Source organism: Hyposmocoma kahamanoa, unplaced genomic scaffold (assembly GCF_003589595.1).
Source record: "Hyposmocoma kahamanoa isolate Upper Pololo Valley unplaced genomic scaffold, ASM358959v1 65, whole genome shotgun sequence".
Lineage (NCBI taxonomy): Eukaryota > Metazoa > Arthropoda > Insecta > Lepidoptera > Cosmopterigidae > Hyposmocoma > Hyposmocoma kahamanoa.
In genome coordinates this window covers 7,802,247-7,821,166 of record NW_020653853.1, presented here as the reverse complement: position 1 = coordinate 7,821,166, position 18,920 = coordinate 7,802,247, and the positions used below count along the sequence as shown (strand labels likewise).

The window sequence follows — 18,920 nt, the reverse complement described above, 5'->3', positions numbered from 1 at the left end:
CGGTAGCCATATTGTTTAAAAAAACTAGTCTTTTCCGTTTTGTTGTCGAGAAAAATGACGGGCTTTAGCAATAAGGTGAGAAAATAATGTAAAAAAATTATTACAGTACATTAAAATTAATAAAAATATGAAGTCTTGCAATCGAAAATAATTTAAACCATCACTTTAACTTACAAAAGTCCCAGTAAACATAGTGTTTCTGTACAAGAAAGTACACGTGCATGCGTGCCTTGATGTTATTCAGTATCTAGAGAGTAGGAAACAATAAAAATTTATTAAAATCATGCGTTATACAGTCGTTTAATCGAAATTTAAGATAATTGTTACGTTGTAGATGAAGTTTTCACATGTTCAGTGTAGTGAAATTTGAGGTTATGTATGCGGTGATTGAAAACTAAAATCAGTGTCGTTTACATTACAGGCCATAGTTATCGATGGCCGTGGCCATCTGCTGGGCCGCCTGGCCGCAGTCATTGCTAAGGTCCTGCTGGAAGGAAACAAAGTTGTAGTTGTCCGTTGCGAGCAGCTCAACATCTCTGGGAACTTCTTCAGGTAACCTCACATTTTTATCTCACACATAGTATTAGCCTTTTTAGTAACAGTCTTTACCAATACTGATGCATTTTGGTGGAGGAGGAGATAGGCAACTTTTTGTTACAAAAATAAATCTTAAAAGGGCTGAATGTTTGTATGGAGAACCAATAAAAGTATGAAAATTAATAATATTACTATATACAGTAGTAGTACACAGTAGGCTACTCGTACTTATTCTAGCCATGCAAGTGAAAAGGCGTTCACCAGCTGCTACCATATAAATTTCATAACATAGGAAACAAAAATGATGTTTCATTTTGGGTAATTTGCGACTGAATGTTCAAGCACATGTTGCGATGATTTCTATCTGATTTTTTAGGTATATTCTCATTTACTAACACAGTTATTATTATCAAATTGAGCAAAGATTGTATGTTTTAGGAACAAGTTGAAGTTCATGTCATTCCTACGCAAGAGATGCAATGTGAACCCAGCTCGTGGGCCATTCCATTTCAGAGCACCCTCTAAGATTCTGTGGAAGACTGTTAGAGGTAAGTTATGCTTCTTTGTAAAAAAATAATTCATTTATGGAACTCACACTTGACCAAATAATTGACTATATTATATTAGACAACATCACATTTGTTGCTCTGATCCCAAAGTAAGTAGCTAAATCACTTGTGTTATGGAAATCGGAAACAACAACAGTACCACAAACACCCAGACTTGAAAGATTATAGAAAAGAAAATACAGTTTTCTACAATGACCCGGCCAGGGTAGGCAAGCCACTCAACCACAGAGGCTTTAATTTGCTTTAAAATTTATATTTATTTTGTTTGTTTATATAATTTAATTTGTTTCGTTAAAATGGCTGCATGCCGTCATAGAATTAATAATGTGACAAAGATCTATGAATTTTGTTATTTGGCAGAGGAATGACTTCACTGCTGAGTATCTAAAAAGCTACATTTGCTACAATGTAGAAAATGTGATCTACAATATTGATGTAAATTAATTTGTATTTATTTAGAAAGAAGTATATTAAAGCAACATCTTTAATTCATTGCTAGAAGAAAGGGTGTAATAAAGATATAAATCTTATTTCACTTAAATTTTTAATGATTATTCAACATATACCTACATTATTTGATGTCTGTGATAAAATAAAATTTATGAAGCCGTAATCTCCAAAAACTCTAAATCTCACCGATCTACTTCTCTAACAAAAGCACCAATGTACTACCTCAGGAATGATCCCACACAAGACGGAACGCGGGAAGGATGCACTGAGAAGGCTCCGTGCGTATGACGGCTGCCCTCCACCGTATGACAGCCGCCGCCGCGTCGTTGTGCCTGCTGCACTACGAGTATTCTGCCTAAAACCTGGCCGCAAGGTATTTTTCCATTCAAAATGATTTCATTTATTTACTTTCCATTGGTGAACTCTCTTATATATATTCTAATAATAATAGTACTGAGAAATCAACATATCAATATACTACCGGGTACTACAATTATGAAATATACAGTTGTATACCAAGAACTTGTGACAGACAATGAATTTACATTAAAAATGTAACCAGTTCCGTACCCTATGGGTTAGATGAATAATATGCTGCTCTGCCAATCAACATATGAAAACATTCTGTAAATCTTTAACAAATTGTGAAATTTTTTAATAATGATGAATTCATGATTTGGTAATTTGCGACTGAACCAGTAATGTTGCAAACTATGTGATTCTGAGATTGCAATTTTTTTTGTTTTTAATTTTAATTATTGTCAAGGCAATTGTAGGCATTCCTGTGTTATTGATAACTTTTGTTATGTTTTCAGTACTGTCATGTGGGCAGACTATCGCACGAGGTCGGTTGGAAGTACCGCGATGTCGTCCGCAAACTTGAAGACAAGAGAAAGTTCAAGGCCATTCACAAAGTTGCTTTCGACAGGAAACTTAAGGTTTGTGTATATTATGCTGCATCAGGACTCCTAATTTAGAATAAAAATGGCAAAGAAGAATCAAGAATACCATGAAATATCTATCCAAAATTGGTATACACGTATCACTTGAGCGAATGTTGATATGAGTAGAATCAAAACGTAACAACTAATGAACGACATCTTGGATTGTGAAATTTGACATTTTGTTGTCGAAAGTCTATTGAAAGAACTGTCAAAATTTTTGCAGAATACATATGACTTGACGTTTAATGTCCTATTAGAGCTCAGCGAATTTTTTTTTTGTTTCGTTTTTTTTCTTTCAACCGTGACATTGGCAAAATCATCATTTCTCATAATGATGGAGCCATAAAAATAAAAATTGACAAGTGACTAGAGTCGATTTAAGTTCGATTCGTATACCAGAATATTCTTTAACGACACTTGGATTGAACGACTTAAAATTGGACTCGTTGAAGTTCCTGTCACACGTGAATACTAAAAAGCAGTTCAACGACTAAATCGCTACGATATCGTAACGGTTGGATTACGTGAATCACCCCCATGCTAGATGCAACTGCCTACATTTAGCCTCTTTGGTCTGCAATTTATTAAACAGTACTCACTCAGCATACACTGCCTACAGTAAATTATTGTAATGATGAATAAATTTTATTTACCTACATTATTTGATGTGCCATGATAGCAACTAATATACTGACTCCAAAACTAATTGCATCAACTTGTTTTTTAAGAAACTTGAACGTAATCTATTTTTTTTTTTTCATTTTTAGAGAATCACCAAGGAAGCAGGCCAGAAGGTAGCGAAATCGACGGCTTCATTCACATCCGTCATCCAATCCTATGGATATGCTTAGGATTAAGAAATTTATTTAAAAATAAACCATTTGGTTGCCCAATTTTTGTTTTGTTTTCTGCTAACCCGCTTGTTTTCTAGTAACAAAACTGTTATAGCGCACGTTTTCTTACTAATGTCATGGGCCGATAACTCGAGATGCTAATCCCCATACTACAGATCGTAACTTTTAAAAAGGTCACAAATCTCGTCTTAGCACGGTTACACAGGGCGAGTTTTAGCAGCGATGCTAACGCGCGGTTGCATCGCTACAGTTGCGATTTATAGGCGATTGCAGCGATAGAAATGCATTTTGCATCGCTGCTTAAAATCACGGCGATTAACGACTGCATCGCTGCTAAAAGTCACCGTGTGTAACCGCTCCTATATCTAGGTGGCGCTGATTAATAGCCTGGAAGTAGTTTATAATCACTGACATATCTAGATAGACGTCGCAAGCACCGCAAGTACAGCAATTTGTATGAAAACCAAGCGTGCCACATTTTTTGCACCCACTATGACGTCACAGGCACTGTTTAGTGATGGAAACCTTCCGCTCGCTCTAAATCGATTCTAAATAGAATAATTTTTGTTCAAGTATTTGTTGATTGCAAGTACTCGTAATATTAATATAGCAGAAAAATACTAGAATAAGAGAGTAAGTCCTTTATTTTACTAGTTTAAAAAATATATTTGATTACTTAAAAAAAGTAAGACTTCAATTTTTAATCGAAAGAAAATTAAGACTTCAATTTTTAATCGAAAAAAATTAAGACAAATTTTTAATCGACTTCAAGTATTAAAATTATTGTCCTTCCAATAAAATCAGCTCATTATACATCTTTTTGTACTTTTGTTCTTATCGATTAACTTAAATAATGAAAACGCACATCAAATACATGCACTGCAAATGCCCTAATTAATTTTACTAGATGGTTTTCTGTTGGTAATTGATCAAATTGATGAATGGCAAGACAAATGAAAATGTTACTGCTGACAAAATATGGTAAAATCTTATTAATCAGAAGAAGTTTACTTAATGAAGGCCTCATGTGAAATTTTGGTGATTTCTTTATTATTTCTCGGATTTATAACTCTGCTACTATGCATAATTGGATAGCATCTTAAGTGGGATAAACTAGACCACCTTCGTCCTCGAAAGCAACGAACTCATACGTATGACCAACTCCAGATTTTCGTAAAGACAGCGCACTGTTAATTCTTTGCATTATATATATTTTTTTATTACTCGTACTACATATCCGGCGATGTATATAATTATTTGCTCACTATATTCGGACATTCGAGGCAACGTTCTGCAAAAATTATCGAAATTACAGTTAACAGGTACTACAAAACTGAAAAAACAAAACGAAACGTCCAAAAACGTTCAAAAGACTTATAGAACATTTTTATGATATTGCTAAGATCATAATAATTTTGTTCCTTTCTTTTCAAAATATATTGCCATTTATGAAATATTAAGGGAGATTACTCAGGACGAAAAAGGATTTTGTTTGTTAGCTGCGTAAGTAAAGCACGGATAGATTGATGGTATGGCATTGAAATATTGTAAAATTATGTCGCTAGATGGCATTTGGTTTAATTTTCTCAACGTACTCTAATCCAAAGTGAAAAAAAGTTCGTTATAATTTTAGCACCTTTATTCATTCATTGCTATAATTATTTTTTAATTTATCGTTATAATTTGAGCTATATATTATATTAACCATCTCTAGCTCTGAAGTGTAGCAGCGGCAAGTAAGTGATTTTCACTTACTTTGGGCACGCGAAGTACGTACACTTGCGGCGTCTATCTAGATATGTCTGTGTTTATAATTGCAAATAGCCGTGGATACCAATAAGTCTTTTGTTGTAAGCAGTTTTTTCCTTGTAATTATTCAAGTATTAACCGTGAGCTTCAATTATTTACTGAACTTTGACAAATATGCGCATAGTGTAGATGGCATATGTGTTACGAACGTAATTTAAATATTACCTGCTTGCTAAAGTAGGTAGATGGCGCTAATCCTAAACAAAATAAAAGAATAACCGGCAGCATCCATAACTTTTTTGCTTTTTCTTATTTCTCTTGATTTTTCGTGGTAAGCGTTTTAGAAAGGCTTCTAGCACAGACCACATAAATACTGCGTCTACTGTAAAATGAAAAACAATAGGTAATTTGTCTGAGCTACCGAGGTACACAAATAATTTAATTTTTTTAAATAAAGTTTTCATTTATGAAAAATCAATGACAATCGACAGTTAGGGCGCATTTATTCGACACGTATTGAAATACGATGAATCGCGCTCTCTCCGTTATCGCCGTGCAGCGACCTTTTTTCCATCCTCTAAGGCGACCGCGTGCGTCTAACTCATGGCAAAATACGTGCTGTCATTTGTTTAGCTTTTACGTTTTAACTTAAATGAGCGTCCTGATAAGGCGGACGAGCCTGACTTGAGTTTGGTCTACGAGGAGGCCCGCGCGGTATTATTCAGAGGAATTTAAATATTGTCGCCTAGTAAATAGAATTCAGATTCGCCATTAATGTACATGAAGGCGTAGCAACTGGGCGGACGCCGCGCGGCGTCCGCGCGAACGCTTTCGCCTCGTAAAACTAGGCGCTTATGGATTTTGTAATTAACTCCTTTTTTACATAGATGCGGCCTTTTTTTTATGCTGCTTTCAGATCCTATTAAAACTTGATAAGAAAATAAACATTTATAAGCTTTTTGTTTTCTAGAGGGGTAGAAAGTATTTACTAATGTAGTAATGCAGGATTATGAATGTAGTCGCAGCGTGCAAGCCATCCTGCAATCCTGCAATGCGTCTTGCGAGGATTTATATACGTGGGTTATATGCTCCTGCGTATGTGAGGAGTTTCCTGCCTGCGCGGCAGACTGCCATGTAGGTAGTGAATGGGCCGTTTTAGATAGTAGGTACGGGGCGGATGCTGACGAATGCGATGCGATGCGGAACGGGCGCGGCGGGAATATACATGTGGATGATGTTAAACAATTTGTCAATTCCAACCAGTGTATAAATTCAACTATATGCCACTCGTAAGAATTGTGTATAAAGTTCTGCGTGTTATACGTAGGGCGCGCTATAAGTTTCCGGAACTGGCCACTTACATAAACAATATTTAAAAAGTAATCACAACAGAGAACACAGGCGGAGACTGAAAAACAGCACTATGCTGAGGCTTCGTCCTTTTCATTACTCATTGCCATTGACGTACAAATAAATGGACGATGGATCTAATACAAAAACCACGAAAAAAATGTCCCAAGTCAACCTATTCGAAATTTAAATTGTTACGTCATCGCAGTATCGCGCTGTCCGTAGAACAAATGAAGACTAAAGCGGAGTGTCGCGCTCTGTATACGATTTTAGCGCCTTACAAGTCCGGACACTTTTTAGCGCGGACCCGACGTCCATATAATTGTAAGTCAATGCTCATTGCTCATAATTTATTAGAACATAATATCGTATGATTTTCTACGTATGTGTGTGTATGTGTGCGTGTGTGTGTGTGTGTGTGTGTGTGTGTGTGTGTATTATATATATTGTGGTTGTCTGGCATATTATTACTGTAGTCTAGGCTCTACTCTATGAGTAGAAATACTGGCTGAATGAATATAGGTTTGTGTTTGGAATGTATTTAAAAAAATAAGATAGAAAAAAGAGGAGGACCTTGGAAATTCTAGACTGAGGGTTGTGTTTTAGAACTCTACTCAATGCTCAAGTCAGGATTGCTATTGAAACACAAGCACTGGAAATACGACCCTAATGGCAAGGACTTGAGTATGATTTTCAGTGCTCACTGCAATACTCAAGTCCTGACTTGAGCATTGAGTAGAGTTCTGGAATACGACCCTAAGAGTCGTATTCCAAAACTCTACTCAATGCTCAAGTCAGGATCTGAGTATGATTTGAAGCACTGGAAATACGACCCTAATGGAAGGGACTTGAGTATGATTTCGAGTGCTTTAAACCATACTCATACCTTCAAATCATACTCAGATCCTGACTTGAGCAATGAGTAGAATTCTGGAATACGACCCTAAGATTCCAAATTGAATATACGTTTGCAGTTATATTTATTAAATAATCGTCATTTCTCTTATAAAAGTATCTCTCGCAAAGCTACCTGAGCTACGTCCAGGCTATATTACTCACTTGAACTATGAAGGAAAATGTCGTGACTAAGCGTGTGGGGAGCTAGGTTTTATAATTAAGCTTCTCCATAAGTCTCCCCCTGTGCTCAGAAATGTATACGAGGCCATTCGTCTATGTACATCTCCGCCAGTTTTGTAAGAAAAAATGTTAGTAAAGCAATGTAATACTTACGGCGCACTATAAGTTTCCGGAACTGGCCACTTACATAAACAATATTGAAAAAGTAATTAGAACTTTTGGAAATGTAACTCTTTGGCTGTAGAATATAGAATGTTTCATCCGACTGCCACTTGTTTTTACATTGTGGCGTCATTTTAGAAATTGGTTATCTACATCACCATGGATTTAACTCGTGAAAATTTTCGTAGTCTGATTTACTACTACTTTAAGTGTAATTTAACAGCTCAGCGGAGCTTCGCTCGGCTTCAAACTGCTTTTGGCGTTGAAGCACTATGCAAGAAGACTACTTAATATTAGCTGGTTTGCAGAATTCAAACGCGGTCGTGTGAATCTCAGAGACGAACTGTACGTGATGGTCGCCCGTCCACTGCTGTGATGTGAACAACAAAAACATCGATGCTGTGCGCCGTATGATCAAAAGAGACAGGCATGTGACATACCATGAGATTCGGGCATCTTTAGGCATAGGCATGAGTCAAATACAATCAATACTACACAAACATGTGGGTGTGAAAAAGCTGTGCTCTCGGTGGATCCCACACAATTTGACTGAGGATCAAAAAACCGATCGCGTCACATGGTGCAATGTCATGCTTACCAGATTCAACGAAGTGGCGTCAAATTTGGGGTAGGATATAGTAACAAGTGACGAAACATGGATTTATAGTTACGATCGACCAAACAAAGTGGCGCGCGTACAAAGTGACTCTAAACGGATGATTGCTTCTTTTTTTAATAAAACTGGACACGTGGCTACTGTTGCTTTGGAGAATAGTTGTACCGTGAATAGTGATTGGTACACGATCATTTGTTTGCCGGAAGTTATTGACAAACTCTGTAAAAATAACCGTAAACGCCGCATCATCTTGCACCACAATAATGTCAGTTCTCACACAGCCAGACAGACAAATGAATTTTTGAAGGTGAACAACGTTGACCTTATGAGCCATCCCGCGTATAGTCCCGAACTGGCACCTTGTGACTTTTATTTATTTCCAAAAATCAAGAACCAGTTACGCGATCAATGATTTTCATCACCTGAAGAGGCTGTCGAAGAGTATGATAAATATGTTTCAGAGATTGTCATGGAGGAGTGGCATACATGTTTTCAAAATTGGTTCTTTCGTATGAAAAAGTGCATTAACAATAAATTCATTTCTGACCATTTATAGTATTTTTTCCTTATTCATTCCAGAAACTTATAGTGCGGCACACGTAAACTAGATACCAGATTTTTCTAAGCCTCTTTGAGGTGATGCTATATTTACGATATACGACATTACAGGAATCTAGGCATATGCCTAGTTAATCATAAAAGAAGGACAATCTAATAACAAGTAATCCCCTGCCTGCAGAGTTGTTCCTCGAACGCGACAACTAGGGTCTTTCAACGCGATAATGAATAGGCATTATTTAAGCGTGATTGCTACATCGACGACCTCATCGTCGCTTTCCATCGGGTTAGGTAGAGGTATACGCACTTACTTTCGAATAAAAAAGATCTGTCAATACGGTGGCTCAATTGTTTGTACTGTGGAGGCTTGAAGAAGAGGTCCCGGTTTCAGTTCCCGGTAGGACAAATTTAAAAAGTGAACTTTTCTAAATTGGTTCTGGTCTAGGTGTTTTGTATACCCATAACACATGGAATTATTATGGGTATTATTATATCTGTTAAGAAGGTCCGTCTTATCCATGGAGCAGACTCAGAAACTCGAACTATATTATAATAACCGATTTCTTATGAAACCTTAAAGTAGACGAACTTCTTCTTTCTGTCGTTTAAGATATAGATAAAGAACTATGCTCTCAAAATAGAGCCCTAAATTTTAGCTATTTAGTAGGAAAAACTAAAATAATAATGTGACAACCCTACGCTTTCACTGAAGTGCAGCACAGGTGCAGTGCCAAATAGGCGCGGAAATATGGCAAACATTGTAACAACATTTATAGGTACAATTCTAGATTGAAAAATCGTACACAGAACTAGTGGGAGAGAAAATTTGCAGTAGTTCTGTGAAGAAAACTGTTTATATATCAACAGAACAAATGGTGAGAAAAGTAGGTAGGTACCAGTTAGTTCTGTCAACAGAGTAGTTCTGCGAAGAAAACTGTATTTCTTAACAAAACAAATGAGAAAAACAGTACCAGTAGGTCTGTCCACAGAACTGTACAAAAGAACTAGTGGGAATAAACAATTTAGCCTGTACCAGGTCAGGAATTAAGTTTGTGAGATAGGTACCAGCAGGGTACTCGTAGGATACAAATTAGTTACGTCTTTGAACCTATTTTATATAGGAAATACTTCGTAATAACTGGGAGCGTATTGACGTCATAGGGTTTCAATTTACGGATCCAATTTATTACTTCAGCGGGTTCAATCAGATAATTATTTTACACGCGCGACAAATTTTCTTGTGCAGCTGCGACCGCTGATAACGTTGCGGGTATACTTCGAACATAGACTAAAATATTCTTGGTGCTTGAACTTGTTTGGGAAAATATGTATAGTCTTCCTATTGATCTTCAAAATCATACCGTAGCTTTCGTCTGTCGTTCATGTTCACTACAGTGAACTAACTTTAAGGTAAAAGGTAACCTTTCGGCGGTTTAGGACTACAATGAGAACTAACAACATCTTCTAATAACCACTTCTACAAATGACCACTTCTTGAAATGGCTATTTCTTGCATTGACCACTTTTACAATTCAATATGTTTCGGCTTCGGATTAGGAACATTACCACAAGTTTGATGATGGACCTTTAAGTATATGCTTTAGATATTGCTTATTATCGCCCTGTACGATAGCGCCTCTCCGTCCATCGCAACTGACAAAAACAGGCAAAAAAACCATTTCATATATTTTTTTATTTAATACAACTACGTGGTTGTACCTACACGTGTAGTTGGAGGAAGCAAAATGGTATGTCTCGGCATGGTCCTAAATTTGCGGAAGGGTCTAAAAATAGTAAAAAACCAATTTATAAAAAATAAAATGGTCATTTCAAGAAGTGATCAATGCAAGAAGTGGTCAATTTGAGAAGTGGCTTTTTAATTGTGGTTATTTCTTATTGTGGCCCTAAACCGCCGAAAGAAAATTTTGCCTTGAACTTCCTTGTGCAATCACATGACATTCGCGACACAACTCACGATTCTATTATTGAACAGAATCTATTTTATTGCCTGATTTGAATTCAGCATCGTTTCGTAAGCATTTATTTCCTATGCAAGAGAATATGAAAAATATATAACACTAGGTACCTAACCTGACAAAGAGCAAAAAGTATCTTTCTTTACACGTTATCTTAGCGGCAAAATGAATAGTTAAATACCTATTTACATTATTTCAGTAATTTATTAATAGAGACTCTTTGGTCTTCAAGTATGAAAAACAGTAGATCCCTGTAAACTGGACTTCTGTGTGGGTGTAGAAAATTGAAAGCGTTCTAGCGCTTAATAGTCGTTCAACCATTACTTACCAGTATAAAAGGAGTGGCTACCGCCATTGTTCACAGTACGGAAGCAACCTTTCTGAGGTCTACTTCTACCTTTGACTCGCGAAAGAAGGACGCTCATAATAAGTCTCAGCAGTTACTATGCATAACTGGCATTTACCGCTATTTGCGTTTCTTGCATTTCTTCACCCAGTTGTGTGCTTCTCCGAGCACAGTCTTGTTGATGGACGGGAACAGCGTTGCTACAGCAATAACTTACTGCGCGATAAGCGGCTACCCTATGGAACAGTCTGTTTCCAAAAATCCGAAGACAATCGCTTAAATAACAGAGCTGAAATACGTAAAGATCGACGACATGAAGTAAAAAGAGACGTCTCTGAACTCACTAGGTTTGCAAACAGAAGACTCGGCGACTTACGATCGGAGAGTGAAGCAAGCCGCAATTCTCGTGAAGTTGCTGACCGATTGTCACGATCTGGAAATCAGCAGGTGAGGCTAATAAATGTTCTACGGCAACGATCATTGCCCACTCTCGAACTTGGGGTACGACAATTCTCTCCAGCCATTCGTAGAACTGTTTCAAAGGATATTGATCGTGATCAACGCCTTCAAGATATTGTGCGGCAGCGTGAGTCAAGAGACTTCCAGACACGATTGTATGAACGTGACAACCGAGAACACAGGTTATCTACAGTTAACAGCAACAGAATGGTGCGCAATTCAGGCGACGAAACGAGGCACACAACTCCATACGACTCGTGGCGTGATAGTCAGAGAATCAGAGTTGGAGAAGTTGTTAACGAATTCCGGAGGATACGCTCAAGAGAGACGCGCGATTTAATCCATAGAACAAGAAGTGATATAGGACACTCTGAAATCTCTAGAGAACGACGCGAAATCAGGGAAAGAATGGATGAACGCCGCGTATTTAGCCTACAGCCCGGTTCCCGACTTCAACGCGACACTATGCGAGAACACCGGTCTCTGGAGCGCGAGGTACCAGATAGTAGAGACACCAGACTTCCGTCCTTAGTCTCAAGAAGTGCTGATCGCATTCGTAGTATTAGGGACGAAACGAGTTCACGTTTACGAGAAGTCCGTAACGAAAGGCAACGTGTTGACTCCAGAATTCTCGCTGAAAGGATAAGTGACCGCCGCCAATCACATCTATCAAACAGGGAAGTCAGAGATAAGTTTGAACGCGAACGTCGCGACAAGACTACAACAATCCATCTAGACTCACGAGAAAGGATGTCAGAGGAAAGACGACCTAACCGAAACTCTGTAGATCGTGTACGAAATATCGACAACAGGGACACGAGACTGGAGCGCTTTGCCAACCGCAGGGATTCTAGAACGTACGAAAGAGTAGCTCGAGTGTATCGTGATAATAGAGTAGCTTCAGAAAATCGACTAGAAAGCAGCACAATGAATCAAGAAATTCGGCAAGATGAAAATATCCTCAGCCGAAAGGATCGCCGATCTTCTGATCGTATGGTGATTCGTGACATGAAACGCGCAACTCGTAGTGGATCTACCGAAGCTAGAGAGCGTGACACAACTCGTATTGAGCATAGGATGACAAAGAATATGGAGCGAGGTGATATGGATTCAAGATTTAGAACGAATGATTTCAGACGAGTGCGTGAAAACCTTTCCTCTACGATCAGAGAGAAGACCCAGGCCACGGAGCAATCTATAGTATTGAACTGGCAGTATCTGTTCTATACATTGCAAGGGGTCTATCTATGCAGTCTACTGATTCAAATGTCTGATAATGGATCTAAGAAAAAATCTAGGTAAATATTATAAAGATGATAACACTGCTTAAAAATTTGTTGGTCTTTTTTTATTCAACTAAAGTGTTATTTACGTTTATAGGTCATTCTCCTGGTGGCCGGCGAATCAAAGCTTGGTCAAAGTGGATTAAAACAACAACGTGCATTCAACATTTACCTTTTGCTTAGTAGTTTGTAGACAAAAGTAGATTGATGTTACAGAGACATCGAGTACATAACCGTACTCGATGTATAGTGTATATGATATTATTGTAGAAAATAAAGCTTTTATTCTTCCATTACCTTACTTTTACTGTCCTACTTGTAACATTCTCATTGAAGCTCAATAGCTCCTCATAGATCACAAATATTTACAAAAATGACCGCTTCCTCATGCTCCTACTGGATACACACAAAAAGATATCTCTATAATTAATATCGATTTTTATTTCATTATTACATATACTTATAACACTTAAATTACGGAAAGGAGACATCCAACAATCTAATAAAGCTACTGCTCTACACAATTCTAGGGTGTCTGGAACTATAGAGCAGTAGGATGACTCAAGGGTATTAGTATTTCATCGTAATATTTGCAATTAGCAAATCAAGTTTTTGCTTTAGGCGCCGCGCAAACGTGTCTTGTGTTGGATACAAACAACCGGCAACTAGAACCAAATATATTTTCATACAAATTGCGGTTGCCGCAACCAGCGACTGCGTCGATTTCATTTCATGAAAATAGAATATTTGCATCTAGTTTTTTTTTTTTTTAAATTTATTTTCCAAAACAAAAATATACATTGGTTCTTAAATGTAACCTACCTACTGCAATCCCTATAATGGGTTTATATGTAGGAGGCTTCAGTCGCTGTCTTGCACAGATTTATGCGCTATGTCTGGCTGTTAGTTACTGTATACAAATTAAAAATAAATGACTTAAGCTTACTTTTACATTTGGCTGCATTACTACAATTAACTAGTTTTTGTACAAGGTCCTTGGGTAAGTGGTTTAGCGTGTAAGGGAGCACATATTCCCTGCCTCTTTGACTCTTGCAATTGCCTACAATTTTCGTAGATATTAACCATTTTAATTTTGTCATATATATTCATTGACTTACAAATATATAGGAACTTATAATTTTGCAGTGACCAAGTAATTTAGAGTAGTCATCCCTATATAAGTTTTTAATTTTAGTAGGTGCAATAGTTTTTATAAGACTAATTTGCAATTTGTAAATATCAAGTTGCCGGTAACTTCTGAGACAGATGGCTGTCAAGGATATTAAACCAAGTCACACGCAACACACAACCTCTTTATATATCTTTCAACTTATATTCATCACTATCAATCCCTTTCGGCAAACATTTATATTTCAATTTATTATTAACGGTAAATTCAAAACTTTCTTCTCCTGGAACGGACACGTAATACTTACCGCAAAAGGGCTTACATAATTTTAATAGTAATCGTGAAGTAAATGAATTATTATTTATATATTATTATTATTAATTAATACAATAAGTAAATGAAGTGATTTGTGATTTACGTCACGAGGGCACGTCCATTAAATTAGTCGAATTTTGATGGGGGTGACGACGCGGATCCAATTAACGCAAGTGAAGGAGAAACAAATTCAAGTGCCTACTGGGTGCACAAAAAGATATCTCTACAATTAATATCGATTTTATTTCATTATTACATACACTTATAACACTTAAATAACGGAAAGGAGACTTCCAACATTCTAATACAGCTACTGCTCTACAGTTCTAAGGTGTCCGTCTTTTTCTTTTGTTGCCCTTCATACCAGGCTTTTGATATCATCCTCTTCATTTCATCATCTCCAGTCTCATACCTAGAAGTAAACAAAAGATTAGGCATACATTCTGAGATTCCTATAATGCAAACAATCTTACTGGGCATTAGGCTGTTGATACAAAAATATATAAATATGTACTGATTAATGGTCCCTGTGAATCTTTCTAAGTGTAGTTGATTCTGTGGTCTAATTGAAATACCCAATGCTCCATAATTACGCCTGAATATTCTTATTTTGATTCATGATAAAATATTTCATTCAAAAACCTTTCTCCAATCAATTAAATAATAATAAATAGCTTACATATTTTTCATTAAGCTCATAATGGACTCTTGAGGATCCTTCTTATCCATATCATCAGTCTTGAAACGACTGTTGCGCTGGTCCTCAAATTTCTTCTCAATTTCTGTTATGTGCGACCATTTCACGTTTGGACGAGCTTTCGCCAGGAATACAACAACCATGTCTGGAATATTGAATTTAGAAATAAATACAAAAAACATTTAAAACATAATTATGCCGATGTCATCCAAACTAATATTATAAATGCGAAAGTAACTCTTTCTGTTACATTTTCACACCTAAACTGCAGATCCGTTTCTGAAGAATTTTGGTATAGAGATAGATGCGACCTAGGAGAAGCACATAGGCTACTTTTTGTCACAAAAATGAATTTTAAACTAGGTGTAAAATACGGGATGAAAATTTGTATGGAGAACCAATAAAACTATGACAATTAGTGTAGTACAGTAGGCTATTCAACTTATTCTACACACATGAAGTCACAGGCACTAACTAGCTAGTATTACATACTTTATGACATTAAAGTGGCTGGTGCAAAAACACTAGCCATATAGAAGAATCCTTTTTGTATGGAAGTTATCAATTGCAAACCACTTGTTCCGCTCAGTAGAGCATGAGCTTCCACAAGTTCTTTAAAACCTCAAGGAATCTGGGGATGCTGTAATATATGGCATATGCCAATTTCAACAAATTCTGTTTATATACTTTTTTTAATAATAACAAGTGACAGGACTAACAATGCACCTGATGGTAAGCGACACGCCTGTCCATAACAATTGCAATGCCACACAACTCTTTAAATTGCAAATTGACGGGCACTGCCACTGCACCCATCACCCTGAGACAGAAATTGACAAGTCTCATGAGCCCATAATTTCACCAGCACCCTTACCCTTCAAAACCGGAACACAGTAATGCTGATATTACTGCTTGGCAGCAGAAATAGGTAAGGTGGCAGTACTTCCTTGGACCAACTCTTTTATTATTATATACATTCTATTCTATTTTTATATTCACCTGTCTTCTGTTTCCAATGACTCTCAGCGATATTAATAGGTTCTAGCAGTTTATTAATCACCAGCAGGTAGTCTTTGTTTTCCAGATTGTCCACATGTAGCTCCATTGATCTTTCAGTCAATTTGCAGTATACCTGCTCCTTTGGCACTGTTTGAGCATTCTTGAGTGTTACAAACACTTTTATGTATTTGTCTGATTGATCCCAACCTAGGGAAAAGCATTTGTTATTAATTTGTATGAGTAGGACCTTACACCCACCACATGCAAAATAGGTGCCTAGACGTCGAGTTGCAGACACCAGCTCTGCTCTCCATGTCATAACTAAAAAATTTCCATTTTACTAACTTTCGAGATATTGGCAACTAGTTTCTTTTTGTTACTTATTTTTATTTATTCATTAATTTACAGCCAACACATTTACATATCAGAAAAATAGATAAATATAAAGACCTAGAGTTTGTCAAACTTCAATGAATGTATAGGTTTATCCATGACATGCTCGCAGTCACAAGTCTGCAGTCTGCGAGCATGTCGTGGACAAACCTACACAGATAATTATAAATATATTTAATTAAGACTACTATCTTAATTCAAAAATTTACAAGTCTCCATATATATACAGTATTTTTTTTATGGGACAGCATGTGGAAATCAGGAACCACAGGAGATACGAAGGAAACGGTCTTAGGAACCAATAAGTCTTTTTTGTGAAAACAATTTTGGCATTGTCAATTATTTTTAAGATGAGCAAATTTACACTGAATTCGTTGTTGAACCATGATGGAATATTCATCTTCAAGAAGAACCTAGTTAGTTATGACAAGTAGGGCAAAGCACACTACATAATACTATTTTGATTAATAATAATTCTGTATGTGTAAGAACAATTATGTATATATAGTAAGTACTAATTGGTGGAAAGGGGTGAAAGAAAAATACTTACAGGACATACAAATTTCTCTCAATTAACCAGTAAAATATATAAATTTTATGTACTGTGGTATATCGATACTTCAGGGAACAAATGGTGTAAAAAAACAAATTATAAAATTTACAAGTGAAAAAACATCATCACTTAGCAAACCGCTCAAGTGATTTGGAGTCATTTTAAAGGAGAGTGAAAAACTGCCCTTATATTATTGCATACACCAGATTTTCTAATGTATGATTGGTAATAGGTGCTCTATGTCCAGATAACACATAATTGTATATGAGTTGATTGTAAAATTTTTATATGTTCACATTTTATTTGGACTTGAGTAACATTCAAAAGTAAAAGTCGCCAATTTTCTACTTGAGCAGTGTTGTTTGCTAAGCAACAATATTTATAAATGTTCTCATTCAAATCTATTCTAATTTTAGGACCATGTTTTATCAAAAATTCACCGCTTTGGTCAAAACTAATTCCTTGATGAAATGAATTGAAAGACATAAAAAATTTTACATATACACGTAATTCGAACCACCTTGGATTTTCAATATTAAATGCTTAGCTTAAACAATGCTTGATTGCTCAAAAATGCTATTAAGCAACTTTGACACTAGTATACTAAACATCATTTGAATTTAAAATATCGGAGAAAACTTTTTCTTCAATCCTAACTATATTTTTATATAAAATTTTATCAGGATTAAAATGCATGTATATAGTGTATATAGCAAATTTTTGGTGAAATCGGCTTTACAAACTGTAATCCCCAAAGCATCGATGTGATAGTAACAGAAGTAACTAAGTACCTACTATAGTTATTTTGAAAACAAATATTGTTTATTCTATTTTATAATTTAGACTGCTAACAAACGACCAATAGTAGCTACGAGTGGAGCGCACAAGTGAAATTATTGATAACTTCAAAAACTTACCATAACCATTTAACTTAATCTGGTATCGCTTATTGTGCGTTGAACTAGAGGCGGCAGGTGTGGCTGCGGCCGCGGCGTCGCCGGCTGCACCCGACGCAGCTTCCGTGTCTTTTACATTAATCCACTCTGTCTCCAACTTGCGAATCTCCAACGACAACAGATCTTGCACCTTCTTACGTTTAGCTTGCTGCAGTAGCTCATTCAACTCGTCGATATCTTTTCGTAACTAAAATTTAATTTTTTAATTATAATTACTTGGAAACACGTTAGACGGACTAGTAAGCAGATGAAGAAAATATTCTTACCTCTTTTAATTTGGAGTCCGACATGATAAACCCGTAGGAATATTTTTTAAATTTGCAATTTATGCCAGCCCACTGAACAGTAAAATTCCCTTTACACAAAATTGAGCGAGACGTGCTCCTGTTTTTTTGGCAAATGCTTATTTATGGGCAAATGACTTTTTTTGTAGTAAATTCTGGAAATAGCGTTCGGATACACTATAAAATAAAATCTAAGGTTCATATTATTGTTTATGATTGTGTTCAAAATACTTTTTTAATACAGTTGCTCAAAACGTGGTATTTTTCGCACTACAAATCGTGCGGAAAGTTGGATTTCTCGCACTTGTGCTTTTTACTTTTCCAGTTTTTTTTAAATTTACTGTTGTTTTAAGTCTTAAACATAGAACTAAAGAGATTGTGTATTTATTTCATATTTATGTGCTTTGTGACGTAAGTCATTCGTCATTACTATACTATATCTATGGAGAGACCGCATTTTTACAACTATGAAGTAAATGCTCCTTAGTAGCGATTATGTAGAAAATAAAGTAATATAAAATAGTAATTTTAATGTGGCTGAATACTGGCAACAGTTGCCATATTGAAAAAAGTCGACCAAAAAAAGTACTAATTTTTTTCATCGTTTACATTCCCGCCTTTTTCATTATCTTTTTTAAATACTGTTTTATTTTACTTTCAATGT

The 18,920-nt window shown here is 36.2% G+C and overlaps 3 protein-coding genes across 3 annotated transcripts; 2 read left to right on the top strand and 1 right to left on the bottom strand.

The window, feature by feature from the left end:
• Positions 1-39: 39 nt before the first annotated feature.
• On the top strand, positions 40-3,389 carry LOC113231277 (60S ribosomal protein L13a). The gene is made up of 6 exons (XM_026465520.1): positions 40-75; positions 422-552; positions 976-1,085; positions 1,784-1,929; positions 2,372-2,494; positions 3,268-3,389. Exons 1-6 carry the CDS (start codon positions 55-57, stop codon positions 3,349-3,351), a joined length of 615 nt encoding a protein of 204 aa, XP_026321305.1. The 5' UTR covers positions 40-54; the 3' UTR covers positions 3,352-3,389.
• A 7,830-nt stretch (positions 3,390-11,219) lies between these two features.
• LOC113231386 (nuclear speckle splicing regulatory protein 1-like) lies at positions 11,220-13,217 on the top strand. The gene is made up of 2 exons (XM_026465687.1): positions 11,220-12,945; positions 13,028-13,217. Exons 1-2 carry the CDS (start codon positions 11,288-11,290, stop codon positions 13,074-13,076), a joined length of 1,707 nt encoding a protein of 568 aa, XP_026321472.1. The 5' UTR covers positions 11,220-11,287; the 3' UTR covers positions 13,077-13,217.
• A 1,390-nt stretch (positions 13,218-14,607) lies between these two features.
• LOC113231469 (calcyclin-binding protein) lies at positions 14,608-18,365 on the bottom strand. The gene is made up of 5 exons (XM_026465796.1): positions 18,239-18,365; positions 17,934-18,159; positions 16,071-16,277; positions 15,054-15,216; positions 14,608-14,786 (listed from the first exon to the last, which is right to left on the bottom strand). The coding sequence occupies exons 1-5, from the start codon at positions 18,260-18,262 to the stop codon at positions 14,693-14,695; spliced, it is 714 nt and encodes a 237-aa protein (XP_026321581.1). The 5' UTR covers positions 18,263-18,365; the 3' UTR covers positions 14,608-14,692.
• Between the last annotated feature and the right edge of the window lie 555 nt (positions 18,366-18,920).